An 18,939-nucleotide genomic window follows, 5' to 3' on the forward strand; every position below is an offset into this window, starting at 1 on the left:
GGAGAAGAAAGATGTAGCCGTGTTTATGAGGTGCAATGTGTTTGTTCCCCTCCCCCCCTAAAAAAATATTTAGGGTTCATGGCTGAAATCCACTTTATATTGCTCAAGGGATGGATTAGTCTTCTGAGTTTAAAAAAAAATCATCCCTGCATAGCATAAGAATTAGTTATTAACTAGTGTGTAAAAGTAAGTAAGTGCTGCCTGACTGAAGATTTGAACTGGAAACTTGATATAATATAAATTGTGCTGCATATTTATTCAAAACTGTTAGCCTTAGCTTAGTATAGCTCTCAGCTCAGCCATGAATTCACTGTGTAGTCTTAGCCAAATATTGACAGTCAGGGGTCATTTGTAGAAAAAAGAGATGCTGGGGCTCATTAACATAACTCATTTCCACATGCCGCACCCAATAACATCACTGGAAACTGGTTGCTATCAAAGCCAAGGACAGAACTTAAGTTTTTACCATCAAATTCTAGAACTTTAAATCCATATTCATTTGCCTTCAGTATGCTGTTGACTTGTGGAGGGGTGAGGTAAAATCTCTATGGTATGGAGACAGTTTCTGGCATGAATAAACTGTGTGAAGTTCTCTTTTGGCCTACAAGGGGTGCGGTCACACTTACATTAAATCCATCTTTAAAGCGCCGGTATTTCGTATGTCAGATAATCCGCCGCATCCTGCTTCCCGATCAGACAGCATGGAGTTCTGATGCCATGCCGTGTTGATCCCGTCCCTGCTCGATCACACAGCACCCTACCGGGACTTTTTTCAGATGGCGGCAATCGCATTAGCGCAGGCGCAGTGCTGGGCGCTAACAGGAGGGTTCGGAATTCCTTTCTGCTGAGCGCATGCGCGTTTGCAGTGGAGGGGTTTCCGGCTATTTAAACCTTTTTTTTTCCCCCTGGCTGGTCTATCGATATATAATTATTACTTTAGTGTTATAATTATTATTTATGCAGAGATGAACGGTTTCCCCCCCCCCATCACAAGAGCAAACAGTTTTGCTGTTTTTTGTTTTAAATGTTAATGGAGTCCCGATTGAAAAGAGGCGGTCGGTTCCCCCCCCCCCCCCCTTCGCTTTGTGGATGTGTGTTTGTACTCTAAAACGTCGCAACAGGCAAGATCTCCTCATCCTACACGAAGGGAAGGATTGAGTTCAGAATCTCAGCTGCTACTAGAGGCTCCTGCCGTGGGCTGTTTCTGACTGCTGTCTCCGTGAGGGTTCCCCGGGTGGGCTGGCGGGCGGGCGGGCTGGGGAGAATTCGAATGCAGGGCGGGTGCCGGCTCTCCTCTCAGCTATGTGGAGTCCTGGTTGACGACTTTGCCTCCATTCATGGTGGGCGTCCCCGAGCTTTTCCTGGAGCGTCCTTGCTTCTCTCCGATTTCATGCAGTGACGGCTCTCTGTACATGCACACTTCTATGGGTTTGGGTACAAAATGTGAAGATGGTTTGGTCTTTTTCACCCGGTTCCCCTTCATGATCTGTCCTTCTGGCCGGATCTGGCTGAACGTGCCTCTTGCGGCCGCTGCAGAAGCGGACCTTGCTGAAGACGCCCAAGACGTGTCTCTCGCAGAGGGAGCGGCCGTCTTTGCTGGGGCTGGTGCGGCGCTTGGAGGCCGAGACGCGCTCGCTGTTGGACTCGCGCGCCTGCCGCTTCTGCCGGATCAGCGAGCTGGCGATAGCCGCCGCCATGGCCACACCGACGGCGCGGGCGGGCCCCGGTCACAGCAGCAGGCCGCTAGCCGGCGGCGGTGTCGCCCCACCGCGGCTCTCCATCGGGGCGGGCAGCAGAAGCCCCAGGCCCGGCCTCCCCCCGCCCGCCCCCAGACGCCTCCCGGCCTCCCTGCTTTGCGCCTCTGTCCGACGGGAGGGCTCTGCAGCCAGGCGGGCGGATTGGGTATAACGATATATCGTTATATCATCCTATCGTGATGGCAGCCGAAATGGAAACGGCATTAGCGTGCGCAGTATCAAATGCTATGCTACGACGATACAAGGATATATCGATATATCGATAGATCAGCCAGGGGGAAAAAAAAAAAGGTTTAAATAGCCGGAAACCCCTCCACTGCAAACGGTATCAAATGCCGTGGGTCTCATTGCCATGCTGCTTTGTGCGTTGCTTTCCGAGAGAACGTGGCGATTCACACAGATGTGTTTCTCCGTTTGCACTACTTTCAGAAAAGATCGCCTCACATACGGGAAAATCTTCATACCTTTCTAAACTGCTCAAATCCCTAGTCAATGCTGTTAACATCTATCTTTGAAAAATCACTTCAGTTTAGGAATACAGCAGTTTTTTCGAGTTCCTCCCTTCCATCGCGCAGTGATATGCATTTTGTTTGTGGCGGGAAGCTGGAAGCGGGAAGCACCGTTGCGACTCAGCAACGATTGCCCGTTCAGATGCTCTAGAGCGCTCAGGAAGCGCTCAGGAAGCGTCTTGTTCCGGATTAAAAGCGGTAGCAAATTAATCCGCGAGCAAGACGCATCAGCGTGGGACGGGCACGGGCTAAGCACGCTTCACAGATGCGGACGTGTGAACGTCCGGGTAAAATCCGACATGCGTGCGGGCTCAACTCATGCCCGTAGCGGGGTTTTTTGGACGTCTGACCGCACTCAAAGAGTTGCAAGCTTCTTCTGCAAGGCATATATTAAATGACTATGCATTAAATGAGGTAACAAGTGACACAGAAGTTTGTGGTGACAGTAACATGCAGTATTGTATATCCTGCCAGTCTCACCATTGTGAATTAATGGGAGCAACAGCTGAGTTGGTGCTGGCATGGCAACAGAGAACAAAGGAAACTGGGGTCTTCTGACTGGAATTGCTGATCAGTTTTAGGGGGTGGGACCCTACTCAGACTGCAGGCAGTGGAAGTGCTGTAGGCTTCCCAATCCCCAGGTTCCAGAGGGGGATCCCCCGGTTTTACAGGCTTCCCCCCTCCCCCAGCCAGCTGGCCGGCGGGGGAAGCCCCGCCCCCCCAGAGCCATCATGCACCTCCATGAACGATTCCCATAGGGAATGATGAGGAATTGAACCGTGGGTATCGGGGGCTCTGGGGGGGCTGTTTTTTGAGCTAGAGGCACCAAATTTTCAGTATAGCATCTAGTGCCTCTCCCCAAAATACCTACCAAGTTTCAAAAAGATTGGACCAGGGGGTCCAATTCTATGAGCCTCAAAAGAAGGTGCCCCTATCCTTCATTATTTCCTATGGAAGGAATGCATTTAAAAATTTGTGCAGTCACTTTAAATGTGATGGCCAGAACTCCCTTGAAGTTCAATTATGCTTGCCACACCCTTGCTCTTGGCTCCGCCCCAATGTCTCCTGGTTCCACCCCCAAAGTCCCCAGATATTTCTTAAATTGGACTTGGCAACCCTAAAGTGCTGCAAAGTGGCTTTTGCTCCCTCAGCAGCTGAAGTGGTCACTGCAGAAGTCAGAGATAGCAGCACGGCCACCTCCTTCCCCCACCCACCCTGGCCCTACCCCCAGCTCACAGCATGTTATCACATGCACACACCGACCTTTCATATCCACTGCAGCCCCCAAACTCACACACACACACACACAGTGTTCCCCCCAACAGCACTGACCCAGCAAAGAGCACCAGGCCACACTGCAGGCAGGGAGATGGCTCACACATGCATACACACACACACACACACACACACTGCCTTCCCCCTGACAGCACTGGCCCAGCGAAGAATGCCAGGTCACACTGACAATGGGGAGATAGCTCTTGCATGCACGCATGCACAACACATACTGCCTCCCCCTGATATTACTGCCACTCGAAGAAGTCCTTAATGGGCAAATCACCTGACTCAGTATCAAGTAGCTTTACGAATTATTTGTGCAAGATCAATGCTTCCTCCTCTATGCCACCTACCCTTCTTGCCATCCTCTTGTAGAAATATTTGATTATCACATTCTTATTGAGTTGGGATTGAATGCATGCTGCTGTTTGCACTTTGTTTTGAAAAATGACAGCCATGCTGAAGGATCCTGAAGTCAAAACTATATCTTCAGTTTGACTGTAATCAATCTCTGCTCCATGCTCTAAGCAGCTTTGATTTAGACTTTCCAGCTGAGTCACAGTAGGGGAGATAAACCTTGAACAGTTTGATAATTTTGGTACTGTCAGATGGTAGAAATGAAGTCTCCAGGGGATACCAATTGATGCTCAGTACTTTTACTGCCAAATAAAAAAGAAGAAAAAAAACTGAACTTTGAGGAAATGCTGTTAAAAGTCTTCAGAAATTGTTAAGGTCCTTAGCAGGTAAGATTGTCTCAATTATTTAAAGGCAAGAAATAAGATATTAGTCGTAAACCTCTTGTAAACCTGATAACCTGTAGAATCTGATTCTACTGCAGAATCTGATTAAACAGTTAAGCTGTAGAATCCCTGGTCAACTGTAAAATCCCTAAGTGGCTTGAATATATTCCTGATTGTACATAGATGTCACACCACACTACTTGTACATGAATAAACAGATATTTGTCATGATTACATCAATTATTTTATGTATTAATCTAACATATTACTTTATTTAAAATATTCATATGCCTGCTATTCTCCTGAGCTTTTCAGGATGTCTGAATCCAGCCACTGACTCTCAGTTCCAATCTATCTTTATGGATTGATCTAAGGAGTGAAGCACATTGTGTAGTAAAGTAATAAACTGTAACCTTTATTTCAAAGTCAGAGTTCAAAAGCTGTACAAACTGGCTCATGTCACCACTCAAGAAAACCTGTGCTTCAATTTTCATGTTCTAAGAGTTCAATGGGGCAAATGCTTCCCCACACAGATGCCTGTGACTGTAAAGAAATGAACAAAAAAACCCTTACTTTCAAATACAAAGAAAGAAACCATAACATCAGTAAGTGACTGCTTGTCAGAAACGAACAATGGAACTTACTAAGTCCAAGGCATTCAAACTGTACATTTATATGTACAATCCATGTACAATATGAAATATGTGTGTCATGTCTGAGATCTGCTTACAATTTTCTGGATACAAACAAGTCCCACCAAGCTATGCTGCTTGTTGGTGAAAGCAAACAAACATTGTACCCTGAGGTATTTCTCTACCTTGAAAACAAAGGATGCTGAGTAAACTTTGTATAAGTTAAAACCACAGTAATGCCAACCCACCAATGGGGATAGAGGACGCTCTGCTGTTGGCTTCCATTTCCCACTGCTGTTCTGAGTAGGAATAGATAAAAGCCAACTCAGTTCCTGATTAATTTTGGTCAGTTTCTGGTTGATGAACTCAAATTTGTGGCAGGTCAACTGGCACAAACTTTCTATAAACTTCCAAGCTGTTTTTTGCCATTAGCTCTGGCAGAGGTTGTCCTTGAAAGGGCAGCTGCTGTGAGAGTCCTCTCAGCCCCACCCACCTCACAGGGTGTTCTGTTGTGGGGGAGGGAGATAAAGGAGATTGTGAGCCACTCTGAGACTCTTGAGTGGAGGGCAGAATATAAATCCAATGTCTTCTTCTTCTTCTTCTTCATGACAACTTCATGGTTTGTGAATTAGGCACACCATGAACCAAGCCAAACCACATTTTCCCAGTTTGTGTCCCTCCCTAGATCTGAATAGAAGTGGGAATTTTAAAAAGAATGTTAGGTCAATGGCAATATGTCATTTCCAGGGAAACTTCAAAGTTACATCAGTCATTTCTAGAAATTTTTGGAAACTCTATGGTTTTACCATAGTTTTCAGCAGTTCTTAGAGAGGCATGACATCATGTCCAAATTTTCCAAGAAGTAATGTCAGACTGTTGTTGACAGTTGTCACCTATACCACCCACCCCACATAAAACCACCAGCATGACTTGTAGTTCTCTGCAAACCAAAGGGGCTAAATATGCCTTATATTATGTAAGATTGTGACCAGTATATACACTGTGTCTAGGATCCTTTTTTTCTCTTTCCAATGTGACTATTACTATATTGGGTTCACTATAGAGTTCCATCACTGTCTCTGAAGAAGAGGGTCTTTAAAAATTGTACTTTAATTTTACCTCAGGTATTCTACTTCTTTTTCTTAAGTATATATATCAAAAACCCATATCCTAGCCTAGCTTAAAACTATGTGCTGTCTATCCCCCTTTTCTCCCTTTCTTCTTTATCATTCTTTCTTTCTCACTGACATTTCCTATGATGAGTGCTCAGAAAGAATAGCTATTGCTGCTCATGTCAGTTTTGTTTTGTAAGCTTGGTATGCTGGGCCTTGCTTTGCCATTTTCAAGGTCTCTTTCAATCCCAGGAACACAGCTGGCACTTCAATCAGAAGCTCAAACCGTGAAGAAACTGGCAGTTGATCCCCAACCAACTATAAGGAAGATATATTATATATTTCACAGTACACAGTGGAATACCCTTTTCATTTCATCAATGAGAGAGACTGCATCGCTCATGAGCTCTTTCCTACAAAAATATTAATAATGTCCCATTCTCCTAAGGGATGACAGCATTTCAGAACTGAACTGCAATGACCTCAGACTGATATGACTTCAAAAAATTCAGAATGGAGCCTTTCCCCCTTCTTTACAACTTGGTCTTCAGATCTCATGTGATCTCTGAAAAGTGGGTAAAGAATACTAACAGTACAATCCTTTGCAGAATTATTCCAGTCTAAGCCTATGAAAATTAGTGCTTAGATCTCTGACATCAATGTTCAAATTACTGCATCTCTCTACAACAGGCATTTTGCTTCTAAATAGGCAAAGGACAGTAGTAGGTCACTTGGGGTCCACACCGGAATTTTGGGATCATTCTTAGCTTAGCCAAAAAGGGGCCTTTCCCACCTGCTTTACATTGTAAAGGACAGAGGATGCCTAATAGCCTTGGTCCTTAGGGGCTGGTTGGGCTATAACCAGGTCACATTGCCAGCTCCCTCATCCTATCACCATCAAACTCCATATCTTAGCCTTAACAATTCTGTTATAGACAATCAGGAGGAAATTAGAATAGAGCATAGAATAAGAAGAAGAAGAATTGCAGATTTATACCCCGCCCTTCTCTCTCAGAGCAGATTACAATCTCCTATAACTTCTCCCCCCACAACAGACACCATGTGAGGTGGGTAGGGTTGAGAAGGCTCTCACAGCAGTTGCCCTTTCAAGGACAACCTCTGCGATAGCTATGGCTAACCCAAGGTCATTCTAGCAGGTGCAAGTGGAGGAGTGGGGAATCAAACCCGGTTCTCCCAGATAAGTCAACACACTTAACCACTACACCAAACTGGCTCTCAATAAAGAAGCAATAAAGACTGAAATTGTGGCTTTGTCCCAGAGTACATAAGAACATAAGAGAAGCCATGTTGGATCAGGCCAATGGCCCATCCAGCCAACACTCTGTGTCACACAGTGGCCAAAAAAAATTATATATATATATACACACACACACATATATATATATACTCACTGTGGCTAATAGCCACTGATGGACCTCTTCTCCATATTTTTATCTAACCCCCTCTCGAAGCTGTCTGTGCTTGTAACCGCCACCACCTCTTGTGGCAGTGAATTCCACATCTTAATCACTCTTTGGGTGAAGAAGTACTTCCTTTTATCCATTTTAACCTGACTGCTCAGCAAATTCATTGAATGCCCACAAGTTCTTGTATTGTGAGAAAGGGAAAAAAGTACTTCTTTCTCTACTTTCTCCATCCCATGCATTATTTTGTAAACCTCTGTCATCCCGCAGTCGTCGTTTCTCCAAGCTAAAGAGCCCCAAGTGTTTTAACCTTTCTTCATAGGGAAAGTGTTCCAACCCTTTAAACTGAGAAAGTACTTTTAAATCTATTTAGGTTCAGGTTTCTTACTATCAAGGTATGGCTTTAAAGGACTCTCCAAAATTTGGAAATGGCCTTCATTGTTTTGGACTATTATTTCTTTAGGTCTAGCTTGTGCTGCATACTAAGGATCAGGGCAGGAAACTTTCACTTACAACATTTCTAACTTATCTTGCTTCATACCAGAAGTGAGCCAGGCCTGTGAGATTCAAATCCCTTCACCTGTGTTACAATTTTGATGTTAAAATTAGACACTCTTACATGCAGCGTATGTAAACAAAGACTTGTGATTCAACAAATTTTGTTGTGCTTGTCACTGAAATCTGCCATCTTATTCATCACCAGATTCCCTTCCTCCCGTATAGCTCCATGTGCATCTCTCCCAAAGCTGTAAGCTCAATGGAACAGGATGACCCTTCCAGACAGATGTGTATCATTCTTTGGTCAGCTTCAAATTAGTTTCATATAAGAGGCAGAAGAAACTTAAGTAAATCATTTCAGGGAGTTTGAAATGAAAAAATGCATCTGAAAATATGAACAGATTAATATTATGAAAAACAAATGCCATGTTCCGACATGCAAATGAATTTTTTTTTAGGAAAAATGTCAGTGACTGCTCACCAGATTGAACTCAGTTCTTTCCCAAGTACTGCAAAATTGAATGCAAAGGACCCTAAACTCTGACAGACCTTGTGACATAAGAACATAATCTTGTAAACCTCTATCATGTCACCCCACAGTCAACGTTTCTCCAAGCTAAAGAGCCCCAAGCATTTTAACCTTTCTTCATAGGGAAAGTGTTCCAAACCTTAATCATTCTAGTTGCCCTTTTCTGGACTTTTTCCAATGCTATAATATTCTTTTTGAGGTGCGGTGACCAGCATTGTACACAGTATTCCAAATGAGACCGCACCATCAATTTATACAGGGGCATTATGATACCGGCTGATTTGTTTTCAGTTCCATTCCTAATAATTCCCAGCATGGTGTTGGCCTTTTTTATTGCAATCACACACTGTCTTGACATTTTCAGTGAGTTATCTACCATGACCCCAAGATCTCTGACTTGGTCAGTCTCTGCCAGTTCACAACCCATCAACTTGTATTTGTAACTGAGATTCTTGGCCCCAATGTGCATTACTTTGCACTTGGCCACATTGAACCTCATTTGCCATGTTGACGCCCACTCACCCAGCCTCAACAGATCCCTTTGGAGTGCCACTTCACTGCTTACTCCCAACTCCAAATCATTAATGAACAAGTTAAAGAGCATGGGACCCAATACTGCGCCCTGCGGCACCCCACTGCTTACCGTTCTTCACTGCGAAGACTGCCCATTTATACTCACTCTCTGCTTCCTATTAATTAGCCAGTTTTTGATCCACAAGAGGATCTGTCCATGTTATTGCTTCACAGTATTTAGTTTTCACAATGGAATGTATAGCACAATAATCCTGCTTTGACTTACTTCCTCACCCTGTTCTGAGGCCTGACCTCTGTGTCTCCCTCTGTCTAGCATCTGGGTATCACAGGGACAGCTTACTGCTTTGTGCACCACTGAGGGAGTAGCCACTTGGCTACTGACTGCTCCACCCTTGCTGGCCCTTTTAAAAAATAGCATACCCAGAATGATGGGGGTCTAAACAATGGAGTTGTAAAGCATTTATTAAAAAGTACATAATGTTTTGCTTCACAATATTAATGTTTCACAATGGAAACCCCTGTTGCTTTAAAGTTTGGTGAACATTTAAACTGAGCTGAGACAGTCTGCCTGGAAATATATCTATTTATGAACTGTTCTGTATGTTGACTGCTCTAGTCCAATAGAGTAGCAGTAGCTATATGGTCAAAGTCCACACATATACTCTCAGCATAGCACCAAGATGAAGCAAGGGATCCAAATGAAAAGGGTAAACCACAATTCTTCTGTCTGTCCTGGATCTTAGTACAAGGCAGACTACTCTGGTGCTTTGCACATCTTTTTCTCTTAACATGTAAGTCCAATTAGAATCAATGAGTTTCATGTACATATATCTCAGCATGTGATGGTTGCTACACCCCACCTGTAGCACCTGTATTCTGTTGTTATTGCCCAACCTGATTGTTTAACTACATCCATTCAGGAATGTCTCTTGTTATGTCTGCACCAGCCCTTTGGTATCATGTCCAACTGCTAACTTGAAAAGGAGGCAAAATAATGGGCATTTGTAAGTGACAGATATATCCCTGGTACCTATAATTCACATATTGTGCTGTTCTCTGTAATTCACACATTGTGCTGTTCTCTATGTTGGCTGCTGTAGTCCAAATAGACAAGCAGTAGCCATGTGGTCAAAGGAGCACTCAAAAGCTCATACCCCCAAAAAATCTTGTTGGTCTCTAAGGTGCTGCTGGACTGGAATCTAGCTGTTCAACTGCAGACCAACACAGTTACCCTCAGAAACTTTGTATAATAGATCATTTAAGAAGTGGGTGTTATTAATAATAATAAAAAGTGATTCTATGGGATGATGCTTGCTGGATAGACACAGACACATAAGAGTCCTGTTTTTCCATTAGTGCTGAGCAGTAACAAGTAAAATAACCTGCTGGGGCCTTGATAACACTTATGGATAGGTTTTTTTTTTAATGGCACCAGCTGTGAGTATCTCAGAATAAATACAGAGTGCTTTAGCAAATCACAGATGTGTTACCTGATGGAAACAACTGACAGAAGTAAATCACCAGTCTAAGAGCTGAACTGAAGAAATCTGGAGAAGACAAAAAGAAATATGGTTCCTCGTTATATTTGAACACTTACTAGATGCTGGACAGTTAGCAGTGATTTTGTGAAAGCTCATATTGTTCAAGCAATAGAGGAAGCAAACACTTTTATATCCTGTTTGAAAACTTTCAGAGTTTCCTTCCTACTGGGAATACAGTGCTGGGCCTTTGTCTGATCCAGCCAATAGAATAATAATAATAATAAATTTATTTTTATATCCCGCCCTCCCCTGCCAAAGGCAGGCTCAGGGCGGCTCACAGGACATGGTATAACCATGATTTCAATAAAATACAATCATTACTATCATACAATAACATGGGTTTGATCAGATTCTTCTGTTACTTAGTTGGCTAGTGCTGATCATGTATTTTAAATCAATAGCTCGAATTTTGGAAAAAAATTATTATGTAAATATGAAATAAGTTGATGATAGGTCCTTGCACAACACTTGAGAGTCAGTTTGGTGTAGTGGTTAAAAAGCACTGGACTTTAATCTAGATAACCAGGTTTGATTCCCCATTCCTCCACATGCAGCAGCTGGGTGATCTTTGGTCACAGTTCTCGCAGAGCTCTTCTCTAAAGAGCAGTTTTCTCAGAGATCTCTCAGCCCCACCTACCTCACAGCGTGTCTGTTGTGGAAAGAGGAAGGGAAGAAGATTGTAAGACACTTGGAGACTCCAAGTGAAGGGCAGGGTATAAATCCAATCTCATCCTCCTCCTCTTCTGTGCTTAGCCAGCAACATCAAGGTATCTAATGAAGGGAGCTTTGACTCTTCACAACTCATACTCTGAAAGTCTTGTTGGTAGGGTTGCCAAGTCCAACTCAGAAAATACCTAGGGACTTCGGGGGTGGAGCCAGGAGACTTTTCTATTCCCTAAAATAAATAAAAATACAGCAGTGCAATTCCCCTGAATAGTCTTCATTTCCTTGTTCCCCCAGTAATTCCAGTAAATGAAAGTGATCACACACTAACAAAGCAGCCAAAATGAACAGAGTTTGCAGCACACACTTTTGTGATATCACTGGGGCTTTATGCAAGGGAGCTGCTGTATTTTTAGCCAACTTCTTCAGACTAACAAAGGCAAATGAAAAGAGAGAGAGGTGGAGTTTTCCTCCATCCCATAAACAGGTTTCTATACAAATACATCTGAAAGGAATCCAAAACAAGCACAGAAGTGTGCTCTCTCTCTCACACACACACACACACATAGCTTTGCTGCTGACCCCTCCCAATGCAGCTTTCACTTCCCGCTCAAATTTAAAGGCACACACACACATTTTAAAATGTGTGAGCTTTTAAACATGTGGGAGCTCTAAAGGCACCTGGTGGCTGGAAAGTGGGGGGTGGGGGCAGAGCTTCCCTTTGCGGTGGAGGTGAGAAAACTGGAATTTTCTCCACAGGGACCAAGGGATTGGGAAGCCTAATTTTTGGTCCCTAAGGAGCTACTGGACTTCAATAGAGCCATTCAACTGCAGACCAACATGCATACCCTCTGAAACTATCAAGGTCCTTGATGTCATGCACTGAGGTGCCGGCAAGAGAGTAGTCCAAGTGCAGTCCACGTCAGAGCTGGGGGAGTGTTACAGGAACCGAAAGCCTCAATCTAAATCACAGTCCAAAAGCAAAGTCATCAAGCCAGAGATCAGGTCACCGGGAAAACAGAGCAGGAACAGAGGCAAGGAAGATGGGAGCTGGGATGGTTGCAAATCACTGGATGGACTCGTTGCTTCCATAGCACATGTGGTCTGAGACAGAAGCTTTATGCAACAGTTTCCAATTAGTCAGCAGCATCACAGCCAATCTTCTGCTAAAACTCAGGACTTAAAGATCTTCTCGCCCTTGCTCTGGCCTCTTTTCCTCTCATCTCTAAGTTCTGTTGGAGCTTTTGTCTGATGCGTTTCAGACAAGGTGGTGAACTGGGAGGTGTCTCTGCCTCATCAGTTGAAGTGCCAGTTTGCGGCCATAAATCACTTACACAGTGAGAGGGCCCGCTCTTGGCGCTGCTGAGTCAACCCTGTTGTCTCTTCCTGGGCAGGCCCCTCAGCAGAGCTCATGACACTTGACCAACATAAAATTGTGATATAAAATGAAGTGGTTGCTCTGATATTAAATTGTCACACATTCACATGAGAACTTTTGCAATTAAAGTAGACTTAGGGATACAATCAGGAAAGAAAGAAAACAGGCCTTTTTACCATTACATGATATCACACAACCATTGTAACTTCAGATTTTGAAATATACTCAGATAAATTTTAAAATGCAGAATTACTTATAAAGCACAGAAATAAGTTTGTGTGTGTAGAGAGAGATTTTGCCTGCCCTGAGGTAGACAATGTAGAAGTTAAGGGCTATATTTGCCCTTATAGGAAAACTTCCCCTTCCATTTGTCTCAAGTATGCGAAACTATGGGTTCACTCATAGCCACTGTTGAGTTTAAAATACTGGAATTTTAGAAGACCCATGTGAGAAATAACCCAAGATAGCATACTTTTCACTTTGAGACCCATATGATGTATAGGTGTTCTGCTGTGCTGTAAATTAGATAATGCTTCAAACACACAGTACAGAATACTATGTGCACTTAAGGCATGACTTGTTGGGAAAAAATGCAGACTAAACTTTGCAAGCACAAAGAGTTCCATATTCATATCACAATGTTATGGATTTTTGGCTAATGGACATAGATACTGTAATCTTAAAAGGATATCCTAAGAAAGAAAAGGCGATTTTAAATTAGAGATTATGGGGGCAAAAAATTACATACACCTTCACTTACATACTATCCAGTGCAACCAGAGGACTCTTTAATTAAAGCCACACTTAGTCTTACCCTAAAGGAACTTTGGGACTAACTTAGTGTTGAGTTACCTCACATTATCAGTGTACTTCTAAAAGGATCCTTTAGAGCATTGCCTTTTAAAAAAAATGACAGTTTCTCTACAGAGGAAAAAAACATTTGAAATAATGTTGGGTATTTTGCCAAGTCTGTCAAATGAGTAACACTTCCACTTTCTCAGTTTCGCCTCATTAAAACTGTATTCTAATTCTGCCTCAGCTTGTTCTGCTTGCTTCATAAGTCATTGCCTGCTCATTACTTCTTGTGTGAGAGATGAAATTTATTCTAACCTGATAGCAAGGATAAAGAACTGAGCGATAGGCAGCTGGGAGAAATGAAATTAGCTTATTCTAATGCCTTTTTGAAAAGGCTTTTTCATAGCCATGGGTTATGATAAGTGTCAGTTTGGATTTGTGACACTATCTTTGTTTAGCTTGCTTTTAAAAAAAACACACACAGCATTTCAAACAATAAAATATGCTTTACTTCTCATGTTCACTTTGAGATCAATGATTCTAATAAGGTCATTGATTGTTTCCTCTGATGTTCTGTAATTATACAGCTATTATAATTATCCAATTATGAGTCAGATTTTGAAGAGTATTTTTAGAATAATAAAAATCAGAATATATTTATATATCATACAATACTATCTTAAAATCTTGATGCAGAGAGATACAGAGACAGAGAGACAGCTAGAGATTCAATATCTCTAATTCTCTGTGGATTCTTAAATAGACATGACAGATCTTTCTACAAGCCTGCTAAAAGCCCCAGATATGCAGAAAAATATGAAATGAAAAAAAATACACTGGAGGTTTAAACCCCCCCACCCACCCACCCACCAAATAATACACCCCTCTGGTGACTGTGGCAACCACAACAGTATTGCTAGTTGAAGCCTTGGTTTTGATCACTAAAAGGCAGGCAGAAGTGGGAAGGCTATTTCCAGGGCTGCTTTGGCCTTTGAAGGACTCATTGTGGCCAGACCCAGCAGCAACCACAAGGCAACTTGATTTCACGTAACTGTAATAACTTACTCAGGCTTAGTCCTCACAGCTTTCCAAAGGGAACCACCCCACAAAAGCCAATGAGTGTGATGTAGTGGGTAGAGTTTCAGATTATGATGTGAGAGAGGCAGGTACAAACCCCCAGTCTACCACATAAGCTCACTGGGTAACCTTCAGGCAGTTACACGTACTCAACAACCTCACATGGTTGTTGTGAGGATAAAATGGAGGACTGGAAAATTATGCAAGCTGCTTTGGGTCTCCATTTTAGAGAAATGTGGGATATTAATTAAGGGAATAAATAACAACTATAGCTGAAGATGTGGAGGCAGATAAAAGAAAGGTTGGTGAATGGGTGGGAAAGGGAAAGAAAAAGGGAAATATGAGGCTATGGGGATGGTTAGGAGATGAGGCGGGGTGAAGGATGAATGATAAAATAAGGTACCCTATGCAAGTCCTTGCAGGTTTTCCACCACACAACTGGGTCCAGCCCAACAGCTAGCACTGCACAACTTGGCCAGACTTTTCTCTGGTAGAGGCTGTTAGGGGTAGGGAAGGAGGCAAAAGTGAAGATGGGGGAGGGCGTAGTTTGGCTGGTGGATAAGAAGGAGAGAATAAAGAAGGAAAATGAGAAAAGGCTAAGGGGGCTTTCAGAGAAGAGAAAGAACATAAGACAAACCATGGACCTGTGGCCCATCCAGTCCAACACTCTGTGTCACACAGTGGCAAAAAAAAAAAAGCAGGTGCCATCAGGAGTTTCACCAGTGGGGCCAGGACACTAGAAGCCCTCCCACTGTTCCCCCACAAGCACCAAGAATACAGAGAATCACTGCCCCAGACAGACAGTTCCATCAATATGCTGTGGCTTAGCCACTGATGGACTCTGCACTGCTCCATATAAAGTAGACAGAGTGAGGGAAGAAAAAATGAGATGCCCCTGCAAGATGTTGCAGGTCCCCCACTTTTTTGTTTGTTTGTTTGTGTGTGTGTGTGTGTGTGTGTGTATAAATTTGAAATATAATTTATTTCAATGGCATGTAGATAGGCATATGAAAGCTCATACCTTGAATAAAACTTTGTTGGTCTTAAAGGTGCCACTGAACTCAAACTTTGTTTTTCTGCTTCAGTAGAACAATTCAACAGTATGTGCACTGAGGAGAGACCAATATGTGCTGCCCAGAAGAGATTGCAGATTTCAGCAAAGAGATGCCCTAGCATATTTCACATGCACATTTTAATTCTCAGTGCAGTATCCTTATATAGGATACTGGGAGGGCATATATAGGAATATATGCAATCTGATCAGTAGAAAGAGGCATTGCCTTTTAAGACCTATTTTTTTGTGCTTTAATGTGTGTCTGTGTGTGCATGTGCATGCACTTGGAAGTCTGACCTCTGGTGACTAACTACTGGGGCCTGGAGGATATTCAGGAAAGGAAAGGAAAGGTCCCCTGTGCAAGCACCAGTCGTTTCCAACTCTGGGGTGACGTTGCTTTCACAACGTTTTCACGGCAGACTTTTTATGGGGTGGTTTGCCATTGCCTTCCCCAGTCTTTTACACTCCCCCCCCCCCCAGCAAGCTGGGTACTCATTTTACCGACCTCGGAAGGCTGAGTCAACCTTGGGCCAGCTACCTGAATCCAGCTTCCACTGGAATCGAACTCAGGTCGTGAGCAGAGAGTTCAGACCACAATACTGCAGTACTGCTGCTTTACCACTCTGCGCCACGGGGCCGCTGAGGATATTCAGAGAGGTGGCTAAATAATCCTGTGCTTCCCTCCCACCTCTGGTATTCCAAGGAAGTCTCCATCAAAGTACTTGCCAGAGTCAACCCTGCTTAGCTTCCACGATCTGACAAGATCAGGCTTGCCTGGGCTATCCAGGTCAGCGCCCTAATTTAATGTATATTATTAAGGGAGCCACTTCCTTTTGTAAACTCTCTTCTTCCCATCATACAAATATTTTAATATATGAGCTGGACTTTCCATCTCAACACCCATTCGCATGGTTTCTCTCCTAAAACAATGCATAGTCTCTGCATATTATTGGGAATCAGTATGATGTGTTCCAACTGCTTTTTTTTTTCTCTTTGTGGAGGGGAAGGGAAGCCCTACCTTTTTATTACAAGAAACTGAAACTGGGACCAAGCCTAAGATCCGCATCTTATTTTGGATTTATAAAAAATCCTAATTATAGATGGGCATTTACTAGAGCACGTTTCAATGCGCTCCCATCAGCAGTCCTTTTTGGTAGATATACCCAGACTCCCATGCATCAGAGGATTTGCTTTTGTGTGACAAATAAGGTGGAGTCAGCTGCCCATATATTTCTTCATTGTCCTGTGTATGATGAAGAGAGACAGCAGCTGCTGATACCCCTTCTCTCACATTTTAAACCATTGGCAAATTATTGTAAATATGCCGAGGAACAATTGATGACGTTTTTATTGGCTGACAGTTATGAATCTGTCTCATGCAAGATTGCTAGGTATTGTTATCTGGTAATTAAAAAGCGTAGATCGTACTGTAAGTTGAGTCATTAGTGAAGGATTAGTTCAGTCCAGAATTTTAGGAATTATGGCTGTAACTGTCTATTGCAATGTTCTTATACTGTATTATTTTATATTATTTTGTATGCTGGTCTTATGACTGTTTTAATAAACTTTGACTTTGACTTTGCCTTCCCATGAAGGTGCCACTCAGCTGCTTTCAAGCCGAAAGCAGACGGGTGCCACTAAAACACTGCACTATTTGGAGGCTTCCGAGGAAGCCTCCAAAGAGCACAGCAGCTGCTTTCGGCTTGAAAGCAGCTGGGCGCCGCTAAAACACCATGCTCTTCAGAGACTTCAAAGGAAGCCCCCAAAGAGCACGGTGGCTGAGTGGCACCTTCCAGTTGGGAAAGGGGCAAGAGGAGTAAGGGGCACCTGGTGGTGCCTCCAGGTGGGGTATCACCCTAGGCAACCACCTATCCTGCCTATTCCCATGTGCCAGCCCTGCCACCCCCTTCTCTGGCTGAAGAGGTGCAATGGAGAGGCCTCACAAGGCCATCTTCAATAGAGACTGTGGTTGGAACACTGCCTGCAGAAGTGCCTGAGGTAAGTGCTGGCATTTGGCAGGGGTCTGCTGGTCAGGTTACCCCTTCTCCAAGACTTGTGACTCAGCAGCAGCAGCAATAGGAGCCTAAGCTTTCTTTTGGACTTATTGGGTGACAAGAGTGTGCAGCCTCTTCAATTCACCCCAGGGATCCACAGGCTGCTGGAAGAACTGGAAGAGAGACTGGGAGTCCCTTTTCTGGTTCTTTCATGGTTCAGCATACCTTCTGTGGAGAGGGAGGAGAACAGGTTAGAAGTGGTGGAAGAGGAAGAGATGGAGATGAACCCTGAGTTGCTGGCATCTGGATCCCTTCTCACTTGGCCATCTCCTTCTGCCCCTCCCCCACATGGTGTATCTGCCCCAAGCTCCTCAGAGGAGATGTCTCCAAAAGTGCCTGTAGCTGTTAGTAAGATTGGGTGCCCCTATTCCCTCAAGGTCTGCAAGCATTTCCAGAAAATGGATCCCTGTTTTACTCAGTGCCAACTGTATAGGGCTAGGATGAGTTGAGGAAAAGACCTAGGTCATCTCTTGATGACTAAGCTCAGCAACCACTTGAAGAAGTATCACAGTGCTTATTCAGCAGAAGAGAAAGGTTGGTGGGGTAGCCAGCAAAGAGGGGAGTTGCTCTGGAAACTTATCTGGTGTTCTGCCTTCCAGGTCTTCTGTAGGGAAGGGACACCAAATATCTTTGATGGATATATTTGGTGTGGCTGAAACTAAGATGCCAAGTGGTGAGCAAAAGTGGGCAAGACAGATGGTTACTTGTTTATTTGGCTAGATGATCAATCTAGATGGGCATCCCTTTTCTATTGTTCAGGATTCCAGCTTCACAGAGTGCTCCAAGAGGCCTGTCTTTAGAACACAATCTTTGCTTGCACCACACTGAGCAGTCCTCTTCAGGGCTGCTAGGGCCCGCACAAAGCCACATTTGTCTTGCACTTGTGGGAAACCTGTACATTTCATATCTAATATTTGGGCCTGCCCTCAGACATAACATATAAGAACATAAGAACATTAGAGAAGCCATGTTGGATCAGGCCAATGGCCCATCCAGTCCAACACTCTGTGTCACACAGTGGCCAAAAATACACACACACACGCACACACTGTGGCTAATAGCCACTGATGGACCTCTGCTCCATATTTTTACCTAACCCCCTCTTGAAGCTGGCTATGCTTGTAGCCGCCACCACTTCCTGTGGCAGTGAATTCCACATGTTAATCACCCTTTGGGTGAAGAAGTACTTTCTTCTATCCGTTTTAACCTGACTGCTGAGCAATTTCATTGAATGCCCACGAGTTCTTGTATTGTGAGAAAGGGAGAAAAGTACTTCTTTCTCTACTTTCTCCATCCCATGCATAATCTTGTAAACCTCTATCATGTCATCCCGCAGTCGATGTTTCTCCAAGCTAAAGAGCCTCAAG

The 18,939-nt window shown here is 43.6% G+C and overlaps 1 protein-coding gene across 1 annotated transcript; it reads right to left on the reverse strand.

Moving 5' to 3' along the window:
• Positions 1-1,088: 1,088 nt before the first annotated feature.
• LOC132570125 (fibroblast growth factor 12-like) lies at positions 1,089-1,718 on the reverse strand. The gene is made up of 2 exons (XM_060236558.1): positions 1,521-1,718; positions 1,089-1,489 (listed from the first exon to the last, which is right to left on the reverse strand). Exons 1-2 carry the CDS (start codon positions 1,695-1,697, stop codon positions 1,301-1,303), a joined length of 366 nt encoding a protein of 121 aa, XP_060092541.1. The 5' UTR covers positions 1,698-1,718; the 3' UTR covers positions 1,089-1,300.
• Between the last annotated feature and the right edge of the window lie 17,221 nt (positions 1,719-18,939).

The sequence above is a fragment of the Heteronotia binoei genome, chromosome 4 (genome assembly GCF_032191835.1).
Source record: "Heteronotia binoei isolate CCM8104 ecotype False Entrance Well chromosome 4, APGP_CSIRO_Hbin_v1, whole genome shotgun sequence".
NCBI lineage: Eukaryota > Metazoa > Chordata > Lepidosauria > Squamata > Gekkonidae > Heteronotia > Heteronotia binoei.

Excerpts from the sequence above, each read along its gene's own strand:
- LOC132570125 (XM_060236558.1), bottom strand. The coding sequence starts at position 1,697 with ATGGCGGCGGCTATCGCCAGCTCGCTGATCCGGCAGAAGCGGCAGGCG. Across the intron at positions 1,490-1,520 it reads GCTTCTGCAGCGGCCGCAAG|CAGATCATGAAGGGGAACCG; the intron begins AGGCACGTTCAG and ends CGGCCAGAAGGA.